Raw genomic sequence first — 24,312 nt, 5'->3', positions numbered from 1 at the left:
GTAAGCCTATGGAAAACCAAATCTACAGTGCACATGCAGTCAATTCTTTGTGTGGATTCCGTAGCGGTTTACACCTGCTCCATTATAGGAATCCGCAAGCGTAAAACCGCAGGTGGAATCCGCAGAAAACCCGCAAGAATACCGCGGATTTTGCAAAAAAAGGGTGTGGAAAAATCCGCACACTTCCGCAACGTGTGCACGTGGCCTTCCTCGAAAACTATTCAAAAGTCTTACCCCGGTGCTATAGCGATACTTTTATTTTCAAAATTAGGAGAAAAAAAAATTTAAGTGCTTAAAATTAGATCACAGTTCATCGTGAGGCACCAACACCGGCTTTTTATGCCGAAAACAAGTAATTCAATAGTATTAATTCCATCATGGATCTTACATTACCCACCAGTGGATGCTACAAGGCTTTGACAGGTCAAGTCACATTTCTATCACTAAGGGATGATGTTGTGTACTAAAGTTTTTATAAAGCAATCTATGGCAAACGGCAATGGTCCATAAATGGGGATTATCGATGGCATAGGAAATTTATTAGGGAGTGATATTAGAACATGCCTATTATTTCATATAAGTAATGAATGAGAGCAGCTTTTGGATCTGCCACGATCCATCGATTGCTCAACTACTATAAAAATTTACAGAGTAGTTTTTTTTTTTTTTATCATCAGATTTATGACAACTATTGCCTGCATCCAACACGAGAGGGAGCTAACCTGCATAGTGTGTACTGCTGAGGTCTATGTCTACATTGTAGGCAGAAAGCTCCCTCTAGTGGTGGCTGCAAAATGTTAGGTTTTAACTAAATACATTTTCAAGGAGCTCGGAATCAAAAGAATGTAATGGTGTGAGTAAGCACCTTTTATTTTTATAAAAAATGGTAACAAGCTCCAGCACTAAGGTAATGGGAGATAAAAAAAATAAAAAAAAAATCTCAAAAAACATCTCCCCTTCTCTTGCAACTGGTGCACATTCCCATTTTAGGACAAAACTATGTAAGACAGAATCTCCTAATGGAGATAGAGATATATATATATATATATATATATATATATATATATATATATATATATATATATATATATATATATATATATATATATATATATATATATATATATATATATATATATATATCTCTCTATCACACACACACACACACCTTTTTAGCATTGACAAATAAGTAGTATGTGGAAGTCTGCCAGGCAGGCTGCACTAAAAAGAATTCCGTCATTAGGTTTTTGTTCTGCAATCCGAGAGCAGCATGATGTAGGGGCGGAGAGCCCGATTCCAGTGATGTGTCACTTACTGGGCTGTGTTCTGCATTTTCACCAAAATCAGTGTTTTATCAGCAGATTATCACTGAAGGACAAGGTGTCTTGTCTCCTGGACCAGCCATGGCCCCAACATGAATTAGCAGCTTTCTGCCAATATGCAGCGTACAAAAGCTGCTCATCAGTGATGTGGGCGCAGATATACAGGGTGCAGCATTCAGAGCTCTGCTAGATATGCAGCAGAGGGGAAAAAAAAAATTAGTGATTCTATTATAACTTGTGCACCCAGTAAACTAAGTGATACATTGCTGGAATCAGGGTCTCTGTCCGTACTTCATGCTGCAGTCAGATCGCATAGAATATACCTGCTGACAGATTCCCTTTAAGACAGTGAAATGAGGCAGTCCGAGACAGATGTAGTGTGGGATAGCACACGTCAATGTCTGAATTTTGGAATTTCCGCCTTGAAAGGGACAACATGCAATAAGACTTAAGGAAAAAAAAAAAATGCAACCATTGTCCCCATCACTATAAAATATTCCAATGCTTAATATCTGCAATTGGGACCAGCAATACACAGAACATGGTGATGTCCTTGCGATTCTGAGACAAGGCACTATGGCAGCTGGGCCATACAAAAAAAAAAAAAAGGACCTAGCAAGGGGTAACCAAAGTGCTTTAGTACACACCACCACACTTTTGGCGGGGAAAAATATTAAAATCACTACTTATCTGAAAACACAAAGGCTGTTTTTAAAATTCAAAAAGCAGAATAAATGCAGCAAAAATTAAAAAAGAAAAAAGGGGGGGGCTTCTTGTAAAATAAAGACCTTTGGGCTCTTAGCATAAAGACCTAACAGTACTGTAAAAGAAAAATCACATTTTGTATGACGGCATAAAAAACCCCAAACAATTGTCATTTCTCTAAAAACACGCAAGTATCCGGTGAACTAATTCTCTGCTGCACCAAGGAAGGGCGAACGGGAATTAAAAGGAATCCGTTTGCACCACCTTATGACCTAGAAGTACCAGATCTAGAAATGCTACTTATACACATCCATGTCTACTAAACCAAGGGCGAACGGTCAACCTCTAAAGCATAGAAAAGTAAGGGTGGGAGGGTAAGGGGGAAAAACAAAATCAAGAGGGGTTGGAATAAAATAAAACACCACACTTCTAAGGGCTAGTGTTCCCAAGATTAAAATAAAGCAGCATTTTGAAGCCCGTCAGTGCTGAGAAACTAATACTACCACCACAAAAAAAAGGAAAAAAAAAAAAAAAAGTAGTAAAAGAGCAAAGTACATGAGATATTCTGAATTACAGCACCGTACAGCTCGTTTTTGCATATAATGATCACAAGAAGTTTGCACATTGAAGAGGATACAAGAGCCTTGCTAATCAATTAAGACTAAATCCTCTCGGGATGCAAAGTGACGGAGCCTACCTATACCCTGGATGCTGAATGTGAATACTTCGACTATCAGCTGACTCAGGGGCTCTACTCATTTGGGATCTCTGAACCTTTGCAAGTGGAGCCATGCTCTGATCTCTGAAGCAGGACTGCTGATAGTCCCCTCCAGTTAGGTAATCCATGGTCTGCATCAAGTTGTTCTGGTTGGATGGTCCTCCCCCAACGCCTCTGTAGTGAGCGCCCCCAGCACAATCCAAGGGCGCACCAGCTGCCTGTGCTCCGTGGAAAGGCATAGTGAGGTCCTGCGATCCCGAACTGTCACTGTTTGGAGTAGGCAAAATGTTATTCCATATGGGTTGAAAATAGTGTCCATTGGTATATGGCAAGGGACCCGGCAATCCATTCACAGGAGGGGAAGGAGTAGGTTTTTCAATTGGGGGTTTTAAGCCAAAAGACTGGCTCATGCACAGTTCTTGTTGGTAGGGGTTCTGCTTACCAGGAAAGCCCTGGGCAGCAATTTCTCTCTGAGCGTGTTTCCCAGGACCACCAGACTCTCCGCACATTTGTTGCAGATGAGCGAGCTGATGTTGGTTCCATGCGATGGGTTTGAGATCACCAGGATATGAAGTAGGCACTCTGCTCATGTTCATTAAGGGGACATTTCCCGAGGCGGCAGAGGAGATAGCAGCAGCATGGTCTACAGATGTTCCAACACATGAAGGCATGGTGATGCCGTGGGTGGAAACCCTGGTACTTGCATTGATAAGCAGGTTACGACTGATAGGGCTGGGGTTGGCTATCTGGCCCTCACATACAGAGGTAGTGCCTAGGCCAGCCCGGGCCTGACAGAACTGGTTTATCTGGTGCACAATGCTGCCAAGGTCTGGTGGTCTATTTTGCTGCAAGGTTGCAGCCATAGAAAGAGGAATAGTTGAGGTAGACACTGTCACATTCGGAGGGGCATCCGCATCAGGCAGCTTTCGCGCTCCATGTAAACCTGGCTGCAGAATGTTGTTGGCAGGGTGTGGCAGAGTCTGGTGACTTACTCCAGGGGCATGCTGCAACGTCGATTGTTGGGGCAGGCTTTGCGAATGTTGAGATCCCACATTCTGTGGATGCTGCATTCCCTGTGGATGTTGTCGCGCTTGAGACATATTCTGAGGGTGCTGCAGGACCGTCGGGAGGTTCTGTTGGTGCTGCAGAGCCTGCGACATGCTCTGTTGGCGTGGTATTGTCTGTGGAAGTCCCTGCGCATGATGCAGTGCATGCTGCACACCCTGCGTATGCTGCACACCCTGCGTATGCTGCACACCCTGCGTATGCTGCACACCCTGCGTATGCTGCACACCCTGCGTATGCTGCACACCCTGCGTATGCTGCACACCCTGCGTATGCTGCACACCCTGCGTATGCTGCACACCCTGCGTATGCTGCACACCCTGCGTATGCTGCACACCCTGCGTATGCTGCACACCCTGCGTATGCTGCACACCCTGCGTATGCTGCACACCCTGCGTATGCTGCACACCCTGCGTATGCTGCACACCCTGCGTATGCTGCACACCCTGCGTATGCTGCACACCCTGCGTATGCTGCACACCCTGCGTATGCTGCACACCCTGCGTATGCTGCACACCCTGCGTATGCTGCACATTTTGTGGATGGTGAAGAGCCTGTTGCTGGGATATACTCTGCGTGTTCTGCAGACCCTGAGAATGCTGCAGCCCCTGTGGCAGGCCCTGAGGGTGCTGCATCGTCTGAGGGTGTGGCAAGCTTTGTGAGTGCTGCAGTCCAGGTGGCAGGCTCTGCGAGTGTGACAAAGTCTGCTGTTGCATGTTCTGCGCATGCTGCAGGGCCTGGGCATGCTGCAGGGCTTGCTGGGGGCGTGCAAGCCCCTGAGGGTGGTTTAAAGTGCTAGGTGCAACATATGGAGCCGAAGGGGGATTCATCATAGAGTCCGGCAAAAGGCGGGCACGGGCACCGTCGAAGCCTTTCACAACACTTTTAGCCGGCGACTTGACAATTGCCAAAAGTCCTGTCTTTGTGCTGACCTGCGAAGGATACGGACTGTAGCGTTGGCCTGATGTATCCAGTCCGTTCACGGTGCGGCGGATATGCTTCCTTTGGGGAACCTTCACACTGTTTGGAAAGATTTTTATTGTCAGGGGATTGTTGGCAACCGTCTTAGCATAAGCATCCAATTCTGCAGGAGTAGGATGCTGAGCAGATCTCATCTTCTGTGTAGTATCCCCTGCCAAAATAATACAAGAAAAAAAGCAATGTTATTTAAAAGGATTTACTCTTGAAAAAAAAAAAAAAATTCAGTTACAGTATATAACAAAAGTGCTACATTCACATTACCCAACAAAAGCACAATGCGAGAAGAACCTTGAGTCAACACACACAAAAAAAAAAAAAAATTTTACAAGAAAAGAAAACTGCATACAGACCCGGCATAACAAAACGGGCGCCATGAAGAAACAGAACCAGAGCCGCTCTATGACAAAAACTAATTGTGCCCATGAGCCGACAGCTGCTGCTCCGGCAGTGTGAGGAGCCAGAAGCCGCAGGATTAGAAACCTCACACAGAACAACGGTGACATTCCCATCACCTGCACAGACAGAAGATGCCGCAAGCCCATGATAGAGTGGGAATAAGGCATTAGCACAAGTCAGACAATGAGGCCACGGTTACCCAAATCACAGGGGAGACCAAAACCTTCATTTCCTGTAGGAGGGAAACGTGCTGTCCGTCATTTTCAGGAAATATTTGCAGGATGTCCCTGACTTATTAAGACCACTGCCCTCTAGGAAAAATATGGCAACTAAAGAGAGTCTTAAAATCTATGTATACCGTCATATGGATGACAAACACCGATATCTGATAAGACCAAGGCTGGGATCAGATTTATAGTTCTGGCGTCACGATGCGGATGTGACCGGCCATATGGCAGCTCTAAGCACTCTACAATGGGTCCAGGAGCCGCCAGTTACATGCATGGTCCTGGCCATAAAAGCTGACAAGACTAGTGCAGGATCCACGAGGAAATAACACTGGTGCACTAGCAAATAGCCCAACATTGCACCCGGAGCAGAAACACTGGTGTGAACCAGGCTCAAGGATGTCATTGTACCACCGGAAATACCGCTGCAATAGCAGGTGTGATGGAGCCACATTTAATGGAAGCGTGCATTACTCAGAGAAGCCCTTGGTAAAACCATGTGAAATAAAGCCCTTAAGCTCATCTCCTGCCCTAGGTCTCGTGTGAGGCTAGGCCACATTTAGCGCTGTAGTGTGTGAGCAGCAGCCCATTAGCGGCACTGATTAGCATAACATCACATGAGCCATGGAGACCTAACTGGAACGATGCTGGTGCTGAAGGTATTACGTTTTTTTAATTTTACATTGTGGAATACAATATTTAAGAGGGAAGACATCGGCTATGTTCACATGTTGCATTTTTGCTGGGATTTCAGGGGAGTGACAGAAGCTTCAGATCTACAAATAGCTCTTCAGCCTCATTTGCATACCAATTCAAGGGCGGATTTTGGACCGGCCATGTAAATGTATTGCTTAACTAGTCTTCGAGCTCCATGCAATATAAGATTGAGGAAGGGGTAAAAGCTAGAGGTGTCTGGTGCCAGCATGTACCTAGTGCCAGCATGTACCTAGTGCCAGCATGTACCTAGTGTGTGTGTGCCACAACTGGGGCTCAATACTTCTGCTACAGTAATTAAACATTTACTATTGACACAAGCCAATAGGAGCAGTCATCATGTCTTCCAGGTCTGGCAGCCTTTTCCCTAGGAGACGTGTAAGTTAGCAGCTGCCTGGAGCTACAGCTAAAAGGCACTTGACCGGAAACCAGGCTCTCAGCCTATAGCCAAGCAGTTGTTGGTTCTGCTCCATCTCGTCAGTAATTCCTTACATACCTCGAGGAGGACGCAGCTGCTCAGACACAAAAATGCTCGGGACTGATTGCCTTCAGTCAGAAGGACAGTAGAATCTGTCTTTTCTTTTGCAAACAGAACATAATATCCTGAGCACACAACCCTAACAACTGAGATGCTGCAGAAAAGGAGACTCACAAAAGGAGGTCACAAACCCACGACGGATGAGACCAGTATCCAAGGCTATGTGCCCACATTGCAGAAATGCTGCAGAAAGGTCCACAGCATTTCCGCAACTCCCTGCCGCGGGTAAAACGAATGCGGAATTCGTATGCGTTTTCCCGCAAAACACAAGCGTTTTAGCTTGCAGAATGCTTGCATTTTCCAAGCGATTTGAAGCATTGCTTGGAAAAGTGATTGACAGGTTGGTCACACTTGTCGAGCATAGTGCTTGACAAGTGTGACCAACCTTCTACTATTGATGCTGCGGTCTCCTCTCCTCCAGACCCGGGTACCATCCGCACATGAAGCGCTCACTTTACGCATGGTGGGCATAGCCAAATGTGTAAAGTGTGTAAAGTTAGCCTTTCAGTGCAATCCTATGGCTGCGGAATCGCCGCGATTCCGCAGAAATAATGAACATGCTGCGGATTTTACCTCTATGCGATTCCGCAGCGGGAAAATCAGCAGCATGGGCACAGCAACTGCGGAATCCCATAGGATTGCATGGGAATGCATTTGAGCATTTTTTAGAGTTTCCACCGCGGAAAAAAATGCGGCAGAAACGCATAAAAAGCGCAAAGTGGGCACACAGCCTAACACATGAAGGTGATCTGCAATCTACGTCTATGTAACAGGGCCACATACACCAAGGCCACGACCAGAGAGTGAATGTGGGGACATGCTAGGCCGGTACGCCATGACATTGCGCTGTACAGGAACGTCTGCTGCACGATTCATCAGACATCACATCAGGTGTGTACCTCAAAATACAGAAAGCGATGGGCACACATTTTGCCTATGGAGGTTTCAGTTTGGGTCTCTAGACTAGAGGTTGGGCTGGGACTTTCCCCCATAATACACTAAAACCTGGCCTGACGTAGATCACACTGCTCTGTATGAGCCGTGTGAGAACAGAGCTCAAATCACAAAACTGCACATACAAGCCATGTTCACATGTTGCGTTTTTTGCATCCCCCTCCGCCCTTCAGATTTTTTTAATGCAAATTTTCAGCGGTGTTTCACAGTACCAGCAGATTGAGGTTTCAGAAATCTCATGCGCACAGCTTGGTTTTATTTTATGACACTTGTCACAAGAGCTTGTTTTTTGCAAAAGGCTGCATGTCACTTGTTTAAGCGTTTTTCACCCATTGCAGTGCAAAAAACGCAGGTATCAGGTTTTGTTGCCAAAATCTGATGAGGTTTAATCAGATTTTTTTCTGTGCACTAAACTTTATCAGCATGCACAAGGTACAAATGTACCCTAACAAATACATAGTTAAAAAAACAAAAAAGCAGCAAAACCTGTTTTTTTGTAAGCAGCTTAAATTTGGCATATAAAAAAATGCTGCAAAAATGCAACGTGGGAACATAGCCTTAGTTAGGTTCCACAAAGCCGCTTTTGTTCTCCATTGTTTATGGTTAACAGATTTCTGACCACGTGGCACATTACTCGCACATGTAAGTATAGCCTTGGGCTAATTACACACTATTTTTGTTGCACTTTTTAAATTGACGAGTTAGTGATTGCGTTATGTATATGGTGGTTTTTAACAAGGAGCATCAGTAAGAGCAACCTTCCTAAGCAGTCTTTATGGACATGCAGGTCATAGAAAGTTGAATAAAATGATATCTTGATATTTGGAATCTGACATTTTATTTCAGAGAAATCCACATTTTAATATGTACAGCTGTGCTCAAAAGTTAACTTACCCTGGCAGAATTTTTGCTTTATTGACCTTTTTTCAGAGAATATGAATGATAACACCAAAACTTTCTCCACTCATGGTTAGTGGTTGGGTGACGCCATTTATTGTCAAACTACTGTGTTTTCTCTTATAATGACATCCCAAAACATCCAAATGACCCTGATCAAAAGTTCACATACCCCATTTCTTAATACCGCATATTGCCCCCTCTAACATCAATGACATCTTGAAGTCTTTTGTGGTAGTTGTGGATGAGGTTCTTCATTTTCTCAGATGGTAAAGCTGCCCACTCTTCTTGGCAAAAAGCCTCCAGTTCCTGTAAATTCCTGGGCTATCTAGCATGAACTGTGCCCTTGAGATCTCCCCAGAGTGACTCAATGATATGGAGGTCCGGAGACCGAGATGGCCACTCCAGAACCTTCACTTTGTTCTGCTGTAGCCAATGACAGGTCAACTTGGCCTTGTGTTTTTGGATCCTTGTCACGTTGGAACGTCCAAGTACATCCCATGCGCAGCTTCTGGGCTGATTGCCTATTTGTCTCTAGTATTTGCTGATAATGTGCTGCATTCATCTTTCTTTCAACTTTGACCAACTTTGAGCTACAAAGGCACAGGAAACTTGGTCACACCCCCAAAACATCAGCGATCCACCTCCATGCTTTACAGTAGGAATGGTGTTCCTTTCATCATAGGCCTTGTTGACCTCTCTCCAAATGTAACGTTTATGGTTGCAGCCCAAAAGTTCAATTTTGGTCTGATCACTCCAAATTACCTTGTTCCAGAAGTTTTGAAGCTTGTCTCTTTGCTGTTTTGCGTATTGTAGGCGAGATACTTTGTGGCATTTGTGCAGTAATGGCTTTTTTTCTGGGGACTCGACCATGCAACCCATTTTTCTTTAAGTGCCTCCTTATTGTCCATCTTGAAACAGCCACACCGCTGGTTTTTAGAGAGTCCTGTATTTCAGCTGATGTTATTTGTAGGTTTTTCTTTGCATCCCGAACTATTTTCCTGGCAGTTGTGGACGACATTTTTGTTGGTCTGCCTGACCGTGGTTTTGTTTTAACAGAGCCCCCGATTTTCCATTTGTCAATCACAGTTTGAACGCTGCTGACTGGCATTAGTAATGCCTTGGATATCTTTTTGTTTCCCTTCCCTGTTTTATACAGTTCATCTACCTGTTCCCATAGATCCTTTGACAATTCTTTTGCTTTCCTCATGATTTACAATCCAGAAACGTCAGCGTCTGGATGAAAGATACAAGAGTCTGTCTGGATCCCAGAAACTCAGCTTTTATGCACACACACTGATTACAAGCAAACAGGTCACAGGTGAGGATGTTACCTTTAGTAGCCATTCAAACCTATTTGTGTCAGCTTCTGTGCATGTTATCAGGCCAAAATCACCAGGGTATGTGAACTTTTGATCAGGGTCATTTGGATGTTTTGGGCTTGACAATAAATGGCTTCACCTAACCACTAACCATGAGTGGAGAAAAAGTTTTGGTGTTATCATTCATATTCTCGGAAAAAAGGACAAGAAAGCAAAAATTCTGCTGGGGTTTGTAAACTTTTGAGCACAACTGTAAATAAGCTGTTAAAAATCTATGGGCCAGACATAGATCTCCCTTTTGTAAACGGAAGGGAGCGTTACCTATGAGACATGTAACGACTGAAAGTCTGCTCTCCTGATCTATATGTCTCACACAGGTAACGCCCTTGTCAATTAAAATAATCTCTGGAGGAAGATTCTCAGGGAGATCTATGTCTGGCCCATAGATCTTAACAGCTCATTTACATATTAAGAAAAACGTGGACTTCTCTGGAATAAGACATCGGATTCTAAGTCAGCTTCCTATGACCTACATGGCCATATAGACTGCTTTGGAGGGTTGATCCTACCAAGGTTCCTTTTAAGCTACCGGTGAGGCGATTCAAAGATTTCTTCGACAACCACAATTGGTAATGTCAAAAACACTAATAGGGACTATACTGTAGATTCTGAGCCCCAATGGGGACGTGCCAATAATCTGTAAAGCGCCGTGAAATTAATGGCGCTATGTAAGCGAGTAAAATAAAAAAACAAAAAACACACACACACCGAAAATAGACACTGAGAATAAACAATAGAAAAATACAAAACCTCCATACAGCGCTGCAATTGTGAACAAACCCAGGGGATGCAGCCTCCCAATTGTCTCAGCCGAATCTTTCAGACTAAGCTCACAAGTAACAACCAAGATATATATTTTATTGCTACCTTATTGTAATTTGTTATTTTTACCAAAGTGCTGATCTCATTAACTATTATGTCTAACAATAGTGTACCAAGAAAAACACTAATTATAGCGTAAGCACAAAGTAATAATAGAAAATTTTGCTCAGCTTTGTGGCATTGCATCAAATCTCTAATAATACCAGGCCAATGTTGCCAAGGAATACATTACACTCAGTGTTCTATACAATTCCACAAGCCTGCAAAATTGTATAGTTTCTGGGAGGAAAAGCAAAAAAAAAAAACCCAAAACTTAGTTGTATAATCTAATGGTCCAGCATGTGATACAAGTCGTGGCCCATGTAGCAGAGCTCAGATAGTTAAAGCATCTCTAGGTTAAGAGCATTTATTACTGCTTATTCTGCGACTTCACCAAGGGCGGAGGGAGGACGAAGGAAATCATCCCCAGGTTTTTGCTATTTAGTCTGAAAGCACAAAGACCCCGATTGCAGCTACTTGCTATAGTTTTGATAAAATCAGTTTTAATCAGATGATCATCTCTAGAGGACTAGTAACTTATTGGCAGTTTTCTGAGTACACTGTGCATAGGCAGAAAGCTGCCAATCAGGTGTGGGCGGGGTTATACAGAGCTCAGCATTCAGAGAACTGCTAGATCTGCAGCAGATAAAACAGTGATTTTATCAAAATGACAGCAGCCAACTCAGTAAGTGACACATCGCTGGAATCAGGATCGTTAGCCCTATGTCATGCTACTCTCACATGGATACAATGATAATGCCAAATTTTTATCATATATCTTTATTACACTTTTGAGATTTGAAGAGTTTCTGCTCTGAAAACTGAGCAAAAAGATTGTGTTAACATACCCCTAGTAAATTTTCTGTGCAACACCCCTGTTATGCAGAGAGGCTCGGATTCGGGCTGGCCACGGTTTGGGTAGCATGAATCTAATGACAGGTTTACCTTAAGCATACCGTATGTATTGAGAAAGTCAACACCAGGTCCAGAAGTTAGGATGCTCTTCAGCCACCTAACAGCTGATGCCAGCAGCTGGCTATAGCGCAGAGGTGACTGGCATAGGATGTCATTTCCAGCAATATATAGTCTAGCTCAGCCACGAGTGACATGACTACGGTGCCAATCGGTGACCACATGGCCACGGTGCTGGCATCCCGGGGACTGAGGAATGGGACGTCATCACTTCTGATCCCAACAGAACCAGTATAGTATAGTACTGTTTACTTCCTTACAATAGTCCCAGACCATTTGTTTGCAAGACAAGTCCAATAAGGACGGGGTACCAGTTTTAAAAAGCCAGATAATTGCTTTAAAAGGGAATCTGTCACCTACTTTTTCATATGTAAGCTTCGGCCATCGCCATCAGGGACTTATCTACAGCATTCTGTAATGCTGTAGATAAGCCCCCGATGTATCCTGAAAGATGAGAAAAAGAAGTTACATTATACTCACCCAGGGGCAGTCCGGTCCGATGGATGTCACAGTCCAGCACCTCCCATCTTAATGCGATGACGTCCTCTTCCTTGCTTGTGTCGCGGCTCCGGCGCAGGCGTACTTTGTCTGTCCTGTTGAGAGCAGAGCAAAATACTGCAGTGCGCAGGCACTGGACCTCTCTGACCTTTCCCGGCGCCTGCGCACTGCAGTACTTTATCTGCCCTCAACAGGGAAGACAAAGTACACCTGCGCAGGAGAAGTGACAGAAGGATGAGGACGTCATCGCATGAAGATGGGAGGTGCTGGACCGCGACACCTATGTTTCTACAATCCTCGTCCGACCCCTTGGGGATATTAGGAACGTGACGTTTGCCACCTTCAGAAGTGCAACTTTCCAAATGACTGATTAGAAAAAGACTGGTTTCATCAAAACAGATGTACAGAGATGAACATTAACAAAAGGTCATAAGTACCTGCAGGCAAGGGTGGAGGAGAAAATGTATTTACAGGTGTACGCGAGGACTGCAAAGCTTTATATCGCTCACATTCACTTGTACTCAGACCCAGCCCAATACAAGATCTGTAAAAAAAGGGTTCTCATCTAGCAAGTGCTGGTAAGTATCTGTCCCCAGAACCCTGTATCATCCGCCCTCCATCCTAGGACATGGACTAAACTTGCCCTGGAAGGATAGACATGAGGCCCGTTTATTACCAGAACTGGAGAGGTTCCAGAAGGCAGAAGATGTGTTTCCAGATATTAAAATGTGTGTGGGTGATATCGCATGGTGTTCTCTCAGTGGGTAACATACATAGCCAGGGGATTTTTATCTCCTTTGAACAATTACAAAATACTTATAATATACCGAGGTCTCAATTTTTCCGCTATTTACAACTAAGATCAGCCTTCCAGTCACATGTACGGAATATGGGTGCAGGTTGAGCTATCTCATCTCTACCGTTAATAGGAATCCTTAATTCACAAGGCCCTCAAGGACTCATTTCCTCTTTATACACCTATCTATTATCCATAGGCGGAGGATCTATTATAGACTCAATTGAGGGGAAGGCTCCTCCCAGATACACTGGGAGAAGAATGGGATGAAATCTTGGAATCTGCAACTAAAGTCTCCCCATCAATCAATAATAGAATGACCCAATTGTATATTATATATCAATCCTATTTGACCCCGACTCGTCTCTTTAAAATGGGTCATCTCCAATCATCAGACTGCTTGAGGTGCCACTCCAGTAATGCGGATTTCATTCATAGATTTGGAAATGTCCTATTGTTTTTCATTATTGGAAAGAGGTGACGACACTATTGACATCCGTATTGTCGATCCCTGTCCTACTTGAGCCATTGATATGTTTGTTTGGAGTATGGGAAGCGGAGGCCTGGGACCATTACACTGGGATTTTTCTGAGGGAGACTCTGTTTATGGCACGAAAGGTGTTGGCACTATGGTGGATGGGTGGTTCTAGCCCATCTCTCAGAGCATTGGTTGAATTAGTGAATTCAATTTTTCCGTATGAGCGGACATTGTATCAAAATAGAGGATGTCCAGCTAAATTTGAGAAAATATGGGGAAGATGGAACTCCTCCTGTCATACTTTATAAGTAGTAATAACTCAGTATATGCGTGAGAAGTGGGGTGTACGATTTTGGAGGCATTACTTACTTGCAGGGCGGAATTTATATAGAATTCTCATTTTGGCGGCACTATATGTTAGTTTTCGAAGTTTTATTAGATGTTATTGTAATTAAGGTTATAAAATAGGATATTAACGATCAATATGCACGGTTTGCTATCCTTGTAATACTTTAGACATGGTAATGCATGGTAATTATCTGTAATTTATGGATAATGATGGATACAAAGCAAATGTGTGTATGATTTATTCTGCAATTAATAAACAAATAAAAAAAAAAAAAAATGTGTGTGGGTGTGTGCCTCCAGTAAGCATATACTCCCAAAAATGATGTACGACAGAGCACACGGTGATTGACCGCACCATTAGTGTCAACGCATACACCCAAATCCCATTTTGCGGGTGGTTCGGACGAAAGCCCTGATTCGACTACTGAATGTGGCAAAGAACGCAGTGTGAAAGCGCCCTTACATGGAGGGGATTTGAAAATCATATGACAATTTGTCTGCAGAAAATATCTGCAATGTGTATATGTGACCTCCAGCCAGACGTGCTGTATATAGACGACATTTCTTTCATAGATATGTGATGAGCAGAATGAACGAGTTGTTAAAGCCATAATCCATTATCTGCACCAAACTATACAGGATAATTCCTCTACACTGACAGCCCTTCAGATATTTGTAGACAGCTAATAAGTCTCCTCTTAACCTTCTTTTCTGCAAGCTAAACATTCCCAAATCCTTTAACCGTTCCTCGTAGGACATACTTTGCAGTCCGCTCACCATCCTAAAAGCTCTTCTCTGAACTTGCTCCAGTTTCTTTTTTAAAATGTGGTGCCCAGAACCGCACACAGTATTCCAGATGAGGCCTGAGCAAAGAAAAGTACAGCGGGATAATTATTTCACATGATATAGACGCTATGCTTCTCTCAGTACATCCTAGAACGGTGTTTGCCTCTTTTGCTGCTGCAAAAGTACTGTTGCTTAGATCCATTTTTCTCCTATTCTGTAGATGTATTTTTTGTTTTTCTTGCCCAGATATAGAATCTTGCATTCTCCCTGTTAAATACCATTCTATTAAGGTACCGTTACACTAAGCGACGCTCCAGCGATATAGACAACGATCCGACCTAAACTAGATTGCTGGAGCGTCGCTGTTTAGGTCGCTGTAGAGACGTCAAACACAGCAACTCCAGAACGATGCAGGAGCGATCCAGTGACGTAACGGCGACTCACTTATCGTTCACGCTCCATGTAAAAACATTGCTGACATCGTTGCTTTTGCTGTCAAACATGACGATACACGCCGATCTAGCGACCAAATAAAGTTCCAGACTTCTAGCTCCGACCAGCGATATAACAGCGGGATCCAGATCGCTGCTGCGAGATCGCTATCCAGGACGCTGCAACGTCACGGATCGTTGTCGTTCTCGTTGGAAAGTTGTTTAGTGTGAAGGTACTTTAAAGGTACCTTCACACTAAACGACGCTGCAGCGATATCGACAACGATGCCGATCGCTGCAGCGTCGCTGGAGAGCTGTCACACAGACCGCTCTCCAGCGACCAACGATGCCGAAGTCCCCGGGTAACCAGGGTAAACATCGGGTTGCTAAGCCCAGGGCCGCGCTTAGTAACCCGATGTTTACCCTGGTTACCAGTGTAAATGTAAAAAAACAAACACTACATACTTACATTCGAGTCCCCCGGCGTCCACTTCCCTGCACTGTGAGAGCGCCGGCCCTAACAGCAGAGCGGTGACGTCACCGCTGTGCTTTGCTTTCCGGCCGGCACTGACACACTCAGTGCAGGAAGCTCTGAGCAGCAGCGCGGACGCCGGGGGACGTGACAGACATCGGAGGGTGAGTATGTACTGTTTTTTTTTTTTTTACTTTTACAATGGTAACCAGGGTAAATATCGGGTTACTAAGCGCGGCCCTGCGCTTCGTAACCCGATATTTACCCTGGTTACCATTGTAAAACATCGCTGGCATCGTTGCTTTTGCTGTCAAACACGACGATACACGCCGATCTGACGACCAAATAAAGTTCTGGACTTTCAGCAACGACCAGCGATATCACAGCAGGATCCAGATCGCTGCTGCGTGTCAAACACAACGATATCGCTATCCAGGACGCTGCAACGTCACGGATCGCTATCGTTGTAAAGTTGCCTAGCGTGAAGGTACCTTAAGTCGCTGTCTATTGTTCAAGCTTATCTAGAGCTTTCTGAATCCTTTCTATCTTCTCTAGTGTTTGCCATTCCTCCTAGCTTTTCATCGTCTGCAAATGTGATTAGTTTATCTTCAGTTCCCTTATCTAGATAATTTATAAATATGTTGACCAGGACAGAGCCTTGAGTTACCCCACTTGAAACACTTTTCCAATTGGATGTGCAACTATTTACCACCCTTTGTTTGGGTATAATCACTGAGCCGGTTATGTAGCCTTGTCATCCCATAATTGGTTATTTTTTCCAAAAAGGGTAGTATGAGATACTTTATCAAATGCTTTGCTGAAGTCGAGATCTATATCTACCACATTTCACTGATCCACTCAGTCAGTGATTGCATCATAGTCGGAAATTAGATTAGTCTGGCATGACTTGTTTGCTGCAAACCCATGCTGGCTTTTGGTTAATTAAGGTACCGTCACACTCAGCAACTTTGCAAAGAGAACGACAACAATCCGTGACGTTGCAGCGTCCTGGATAGCGATCTCGTTGTGTGTGACACGCAGTAGCGATCTGGATCCCGCTGTGCCATCGCTGGTTGGAGCTAGAAGTCCAAAACTTTATTTCGTCGCCAGGTCGGCGTGTATTGTCATGTTTGACATCAAAAGCAACGACGCCAGCAACGAGCATAGGGGGCGTCGCAGCGTCTCCTTCCAGCCAGTCGGTACACTCCAGCTGTTTGACATGGAGCTAACAACCAGCGAGAACGATAAGTGAGTCGCCGTTACGTCACTGGATCGCTCCTGCATCGTTCTGGAGTTGCTGTGTTTGACGTCTCTACAGCGACCTAAACAGCGACGCTCCAGCGATCTAGTTTGTCAGCTCGTTGTCTATATCGCCGCAGCATCGCTGAGTGTGACGGTACCTTTACTGTATTCTTATCCAAGTACTTACATACATGCTGTTTAATTTATTCAAAGATCTTTCCTGGTATAGAAGTAAGGCTCACTGGCTCCATCCTCTTTCCTTTTTTGAAGATTGGGACATTTGCCCTTCCCCAATCTTCTGTGACTTCTGTTCTCCAGGATTTTTCAAAGATTCTGGCTAGTGGTTCTGCAATTTCCTCTGCTAACTCTTTCAGTACCCTAGGATGTAATTCATCTGGACCAGAATATTTAAATTAATTTATATTAGCTAAGTGTTCCCTCACCAGCTCTCTGTTTATGGATAGTGTGGATTCTTTTATTCCTTTGATAGCAGTGAAAAATCAGTTAATGTTATAATTGCTTTCTAACGGCATGTGCACCCGATCAGTAAACGCTGCCCACTATGCGTCCAGAGACACCCGATCTGATCTGCAGAGATGGACATGCGGCGCGTCTCTCCAGACCACAGCATGTCTATTTAATTTGCAGAGACGCACGCCTCCTCAAGATAAATGTCACCCATACAATGTACTGGACGTGGTGATTCCGCACAGTTCAATGAACACATGCGGATTCACCCATGTTCAATAGCCGGCAGCGCTTTAAATGCAGCAGACATGCGCCGTGTCCAAAGCGCTGCCAATTCCTGATCATGTGCACATACCCTTAGAGCAGAGGTCCCCAAGCGCCGCTGACAGCTAGCTTCATTTCTCTAATCAGCGGTGCCCGCTGACAGATGAAGAGGCTGCAGCACCGAAGACCAGCTGTCCGGGGGAAGGAGCGGGACGCCGGGAGCAGGTAAGTATTACATATTCACCTGTCCTCGTTCCACCCGCCGGGCGTCGTGCCATCTTCCCGGCGTCTCTCCGCACTGACTGTGCAGGTCAGAGGGCGCGATGACGCATATAGTGTGCGCGCCGCCCTCTGCCTGATCAGTCAGTGCGGAGAGACGCCGGGACGGGACGCTGAGGAGCTGCAAGCAAGACAGGTGAGTATGTGTTTTTTTTTTTATTGCAGCAGCAGCAGCAATGGCACAGCTTTATGTGGAGTATCTATGGGGCAACGGTGCAGAGCACTATATATAAGGCACAGCTTTATGTGGAGTATCTATGGGGCAACGGTGCAGAGCACTATATGGCACAGCTTTATGTGGAGTATCTATGGGGCAACGGTGCAGAGCACTATATATAAGGCACAGCTTTATGTGGAGTATCTATGGGGCAATGGTGCAGAGCACTATATATAAGGCACAGCTTTATGTGGAGCATCTATGGGGCAACGGTGCAGAGCACTATATATAAGGCACAGCTTTATAGGTTTGAATCACATTGAATCAGTTTGAATCACATTCTCATTATAAATGTCATAATTATATGATAAGTATGCACTAAGCTCCATCCCTCCAAAACCCCACCCCCATATGACCAAAGCCCTGCCTCTGCCCCACCCCAACCGGGCCATGGAAAACTGGTCTTGCTTAAAGCCGGTCCCTGGTGCAAAAAAGGTTGGGGACCTCTGCCTTAGAGAACACACATGCAAAATAAGAATTTAAGAAGTTCGGCCTTCTCAACATCATTTTTGACCATTTCATCCTGAATAAATCCTATAGCATCTTTCACTTTTCTTTTGCTTTTGACATACCCTCAATTTAGGGAGGCTCAGGCTCATTGGGAGCCTCGCTGCTCTGGGTAATCACCTGCAGAGAAGTGGATTGCAATACTGATCCCATACACATAAATAGAGTAATGTTGCAGTTCCCTGCACCGTGGGTAACCAGGAGCAGCCATGTGCAGGAGAAATGGAGAAGCGACCTAGTTTGCAGGATTGGCCAGAATCTCAGAGACAGGATGGATATCAAACTTAACATGGACAAAACAGAATTCATCATCTTTCCCCCATCTCACGCGACCCCCCCCCAACGAACCTATCCATTACAGTAAATGGCTGCCCACTCTCCCCAGTCCCACAAGCTCGCTGCCTCGGGGTAATCCTTGACGCTGATCTCTCCTTCAAACCACATATCCAAGCCCTTTCCACTTCCTGCCGACTTCAACTCAAAAATATTTCACGAATCCGTTCATTCCTCAATCAAGAATCTGCAAAAACCCTAGTCCATGCCCTCATCATCTCTCGCCTCGACTACTGCAACCTCCTGCTCTGTGGCCTCCCCTCGAACACTCTCGCACCCCTCCAATCTATTCTAAACTCTGCTGCCCGACTAATCCACCTGTCCCCCGCTATTCTCCGGCCTCTCCCCTCTGTCAATCCCTTCACTGGCTCCCCATTGCCCAGAGACTCCAGTACAAAACCCTAACGATGACATACAAAGCCATCCACAACCTGTCTCCTCCATACATCTGTGACCTCGTCTCCCGGTACTTTCCTGCACGCAACCTCCGATCCTCACAAGATCTCCTTCTCTACTCCCCTCTCATCTCCTCTTCCCACAATCGTATATAAGATTTCTCTCACGTATCACCCGTACTCTGGAACCTTCTACCACAACACATCAGACTCTCGCCTACCATCAGAATCTTCAAAAAGAGCCTGAAGACCCACCTCTTCCGACAAGCCTACAACCTGCAGTAACCACCGATCAACCAACCGCTGCACGATCAGCTCTATCCTCACCTACTGTATCCTCACCCATTCCTTGTAGATTGTGAGCCTTCGTGGGCAGGGTCCTCACTCCTCCTGTACCAGTTATGACTTGTATTGTTTAAGATTATTGTACTTGTTTTTATGTATACCCCTCCTCACTTGTAAAGCGCCATGGAATAAATGGCGCTATAACAATAAATAATAATAATAATATGCCAAGTAGCTATATAAGCCACAGTGTTGTAATCAATAACACTATAGGAATGACCTTTCAAAAGGTTGGCCCACATAACCGCACCAAACCTGTGGACAGCAGATAAATTGCTAATCCATGGGAGGTCTAACCAATGGGATCTCATTGATCAAGAATGGGTTATGGGAGTCTAGTTGGAAGAGATTGATGATATGGCATGCTCATTACTACTCCATTCAATGTCTATCAACCCTCCTACTCTGAACTAACAATACAAGGAGCTGTGGTGGACATGCTAGACCATAGATCTCTTACAACCTTTGCCCCCCCGTCCGGTTCCGAGGTGAAGGTCCCAGCAGTCAGACATCCCACGATTAGTAGCTTATTACCCACCCTGTGAATAGGCGATAAGTAGTTATGATGGCTGACCTTTAACTTGCTCATGAAATGTCCCTTCTAGACTTGTAGAACTAGAGCAAAGCTGATTTTAGCAGCTTATTAGTAAGCGTCATAAATCCTATTAAAACTGCAGCAAGTAAGATGATAATAGCAGGTTAGTAAGTGCTTGTCCGAGTCCTGGGATGGGTCAAGCCCTACATTAACAAGTTACTCGTCATAAAGCTATACTACACCTGCTGCTCATGACCGGATACAATCACACATAGCATAGCATATGAAAGCACAATTATGGCTGGATGCGATGCAATTTAATCTATGGAGCCAGCCTAAACGGAGTTGTTTTTTTTTTCCTTCATTTCAGCTCTTACTTCTGGGGCAGAAAGGGTCCAAAGGCAATCACAACAGTCAGAGAAATGCTACAAGGTGTTAACGGGAAGCATATCTCCTTCTAGTGTTTGGACTTAAGACAACAAAATCTGTCACTAGAGAAACTTACAAAGTGCTAGTGGAGACAGGCGAGAGTGCTACATCGAAATCATGCCACATTGGAAAAGCAGATCTCCAAGTTACTAGATCTGTGAGGGAGAAGGTATAAGGCTATGTGCACATGTTCAGGATTTCTTGCAGAAATTTCCTGGGCAAAACCGGACATTTTCTGCAAGAAATCAGCATGCATTTTTCTCGCGTTTTTTTTTACGGAGGTTCCCAATGCAATAATATAGTGGGAAATCCGCAAAATTAATGAACATGCTGCGTTTACCGCAATGTGTTTTTTTCGCAGAAAAAACTCCATCATGTGCACAAAAATTGCGGAATGCATTCTAAATGATGGGATGCATAATGTATGCGTTTTTTTTTTTTGCGTTTTTATAGCGGAAAAAAACGCGAAAAATCTGCAACGTGTGCACACAGCCTAAGTGTCAGAACGAAGAGAAGAAGAAATCCAGCAACACAGGTATGCTGGAGTCATCTGCCATAGGAAAAGAACGAAAGTCTAAGACTCCTCATGCCATCCAGCGCCCAGAACTAATGCATCTTAATTTCCGTATGCAAGAAACCCTCACTCCAGACCTAAAGAGAGTCGTCAGCACTCTTTCTTTCTACAAGACAATGGCCTTGATAAAACTGTAATTAAAATCATTTTCAGAGAATTGGTAATCCTTTGAATACAGATTATATGAAGCAGCAGGAAAATCACAGACTGTAGGACAATGCAAGAAAAAGCTCAGATAAGGGATGAAGCAGCGACACCAAGTATTAGAATATGAGGCTGAGCCCCCAAAGCAGAACCAGAAGGTTTTGTAGAAAAGTTCAAGAGACTATGGATTGTGTTCCTATACACTAAGCTTCAGTGAAGAAACTAGGCTTAGGGTAAGCACAGGCTTCCATCTATGATGATAATGTAATCTATCCACGCACATCACACGCTAGGCTTTTACAAGTATGATTCAATCACTAATAAAACTTTAGATCATGAAGGAAAAATGCAACCCGGCTAGAAACAATCAGTCTACGTCCTGGTGCCTGTAAGACAAGACTCCAGTACGACAGCCGGTCCAGCAAAAAGGCTGCCCCATAACCGCAGCTGAATCATCGGGCGACCCCCCCATAAGCCGCAGCTGGATCATCGGGCGACCCCCCCATAAGCCGCAGCTGGATCATCGGGCGACCCCCCCCATAAGCCGCAGCTGGATCATCGGGCGACCCCCCCATAAGCCGCAGCTGGATCATCGGGCGACCCCCATAAACCGCAGCTGAATCATCGGGCGACCCCCATAAGCCGCAGCTGAATCATCGGGTGACCCCCCCCAATAAACCGCAGCTGGATCATCGGGCGACCCCCCCATAAGCCGCAGCTGGATCATCAGGCGACCCCCATAATCAGCCAAGGAATAGGAAAATTAAAACTACACTAGGGAAATATGATGCATAAATATATTAGGGAAAGGTTGATTTCAGGATAAAGCTTTGAATATAATAATTGCCCTTAGAAGTCGTCCTATTTGAGACACGGCAGAGAGTTCACCAATGACTGAAAAGCGAGAAAAGCACAACCACCTCCCCAATCCTGAGAAATCATGCCCAATAATGCCCAGGTGGGAACACCACGTTAAAAGGAATGAATCATCCGAAACTTAATTTTATTTTTAAAAATAAGATCTTGCATTACAAGTACGGTATACGGTTTTTTTCATATCACTAACAATTAAAAGTCAATTTTAGTAATCTTGAAATTTTCACGCTGGCCACTGGGGCTTTAGACTCATGTACGGTCTTTTCAGCAAGCATTTTCATCAGTAGAGGTAGGATAGCAAATAATCACAGGCAACAACTCTATACACAACTCATAACAGGATCCACCAATCACAATAGGTGTTGTCACAGCCGACCCTGTTCTTCCTTTCACAATGATCTTTGCACATGCTCATCAGATGCTTCAATACAAAACAACAGTCACTGTGGCTAATGTTAGTGTGCATACTGAAATAACCGTCTAAAAAGCCCCAGTGTCCTGTGTGAAAAAAGCTGTTTTTTTTTGTTTGTTTTTTAAATACAAAATTGTGATATGGCATAAAGTCCTTCCCTTTAACATTCTCAGAAAGATCCAGTCACCTAAAAATTCCCCAAAACACTATTTACCTGTTGCTATAGTGGTAATTTGTATGTAAATATCATGTCTGGCTTACTGGTGTGGCACGGCTGCAGGTAGAAAAGGATGGAATTTTCTCCCTGTAACGGCTCATGCTCAATCATCGGAGCGGTCAGTCAAACTGTAATCACCCCCCACTGCACTGACAGTACGCTCTGCAGAATGTGTGTACAGCGGGCAGTCAGTGCACAGCGGAATGATTACAGTGCGCTCACCGATCAGCAAGCTGTAGCTCCCTGCACAGATCCAAAGACGGGAAGCGAGAGGCTGCAGGGAGAATATACCGCAACGCTGTTACATAATTTTTTTTTTTTTTTTTAAATACATTTCACAAATACATGATTAAACAGGTCACTTTCTGATGACAACTTTAAGGCTATGTGCACACGTTGCAGAATATTTGCGTTTTTTAGCGTTTTTGCACAATAAAAAAGCTATAAAACCGCAAATAATCTGCATACATTAAGCATCCCATCATTTTTAATGAAATCCGCAATTTGAGCATATGATGTGCGTTTTTCCGCATGAAAAACGCATTGCGGAAAAATAATGGACATGCTCATTAATTTTGCGTTTTTTTCGCGGTTTTCCCACTGTCTAATGCATTGGGAAATGTCCGGAAAAAACGCGCAAAAAAACGCATGCGGTTTTCATGCGGAAATCCGGCAGAAATGTCCGGATTCTCACAGGAATTTTCTGCATGAATTCCTGAACGTGTGTAGGGGGCCTTAAAGGGAATCTGTCATGTAAAATAATGCTATTAACCTGCAGGTAACTCGCATTCTGACACTGCGGCACAGACACTGAGAGCCCCTACTGACGGGAGGAAGTGAACTTACTCTACCCCCGGCAGTGTTCGGCTTCCAATCCCAGGGGTAGCTGTGCGTGTGGCCCCCAGCACTGACTGACAGCAGTCCTTAATGCTGAGTCGGCTGGGGGGGTGATGACTGAAACCGTGCCACCTTTATTACTGGGAGCCAAACAGCAGTTAATTTCCTCCAGTCAGTGGGGCTCTCAGTGTTGGTGCCGCATAGTGTCAGAACGTCATTAACCTGCAGATTAATCCAATATCTGCAGGTTAAGAGTGTTATTTTACATGACAGGTTCCCTTTAAGTATAGCAGGGTAGTACTGGGATGGTAGGCTAGACTCAAGTCAGGTGTAATATCACAGAGCGCATACTGGTGTGCGTGTATGAAGAGGGCACCAGAAGGTGTATTAGAAATACCTGAAACACAGAGTGATCATCTACACAGCGCTATGCAAGCGACAAAAACACACAAATGCAGCAAAGAATAAAAATCTGCTGCAGTTTATAAAAGCAATTTTTCACAGCACGGCATTGTCCGTTTTAAAATCCCTTTGACAAGTGCTTCTCACAAAATTAGAATATCAAAAAGTTAACTTATTTCAGTTCTTCAATATAAAAAGTGAAACTCATTATATAGAGTCATTACAAATAGAGTGATCAATTTGAAGTGTTTATTTCTGTTAATGTTGATGATTATGGCTTACAGCCAATGAAAAC

The 24,312-nt window shown here is 44.4% G+C and overlaps 1 protein-coding gene across 8 annotated transcripts in view; it reads right to left on the bottom strand.

Annotated features, from left to right (window-relative positions):
• Nucleotides 1–1,161: 1,161 nt before the first annotated feature.
• Nucleotides 1,162–24,312, bottom strand: part of FAM222B (family with sequence similarity 222 member B) — a 173,124-nt gene continuing 149,973 nt past the window's right edge. For 6 of the 8 annotated variants that reach the window (XM_077294338.1, XM_077294333.1, XM_077294335.1 and 3 more), the window contains one exon: nucleotides 1,162–4,942. In XM_077294338.1, coding sequence (XP_077150453.1) covers nucleotides 2,721–4,925 — 2,205 coding nt within the window. In that variant the 5' untranslated portion in view covers nucleotides 4,926–4,942 and the 3' untranslated portion in view covers nucleotides 1,162–2,720. The remainder of the gene's footprint in view (nucleotides 4,943–24,312) is intronic. The other 2 variants (XM_077294340.1, XM_077294339.1) reach the window with 1 other exon arrangement.

The sequence above is a fragment of the Ranitomeya variabilis genome, chromosome 3 (genome assembly GCF_051348905.1).
Source record: "Ranitomeya variabilis isolate aRanVar5 chromosome 3, aRanVar5.hap1, whole genome shotgun sequence".
Taxonomy (NCBI): domain Eukaryota; kingdom Metazoa; phylum Chordata; class Amphibia; order Anura; family Dendrobatidae; genus Ranitomeya; species Ranitomeya variabilis.
The sequence above is the reverse complement of the archived record's forward strand: the minus strand, read 5'-3'. Positions and strand labels throughout refer to the sequence as shown.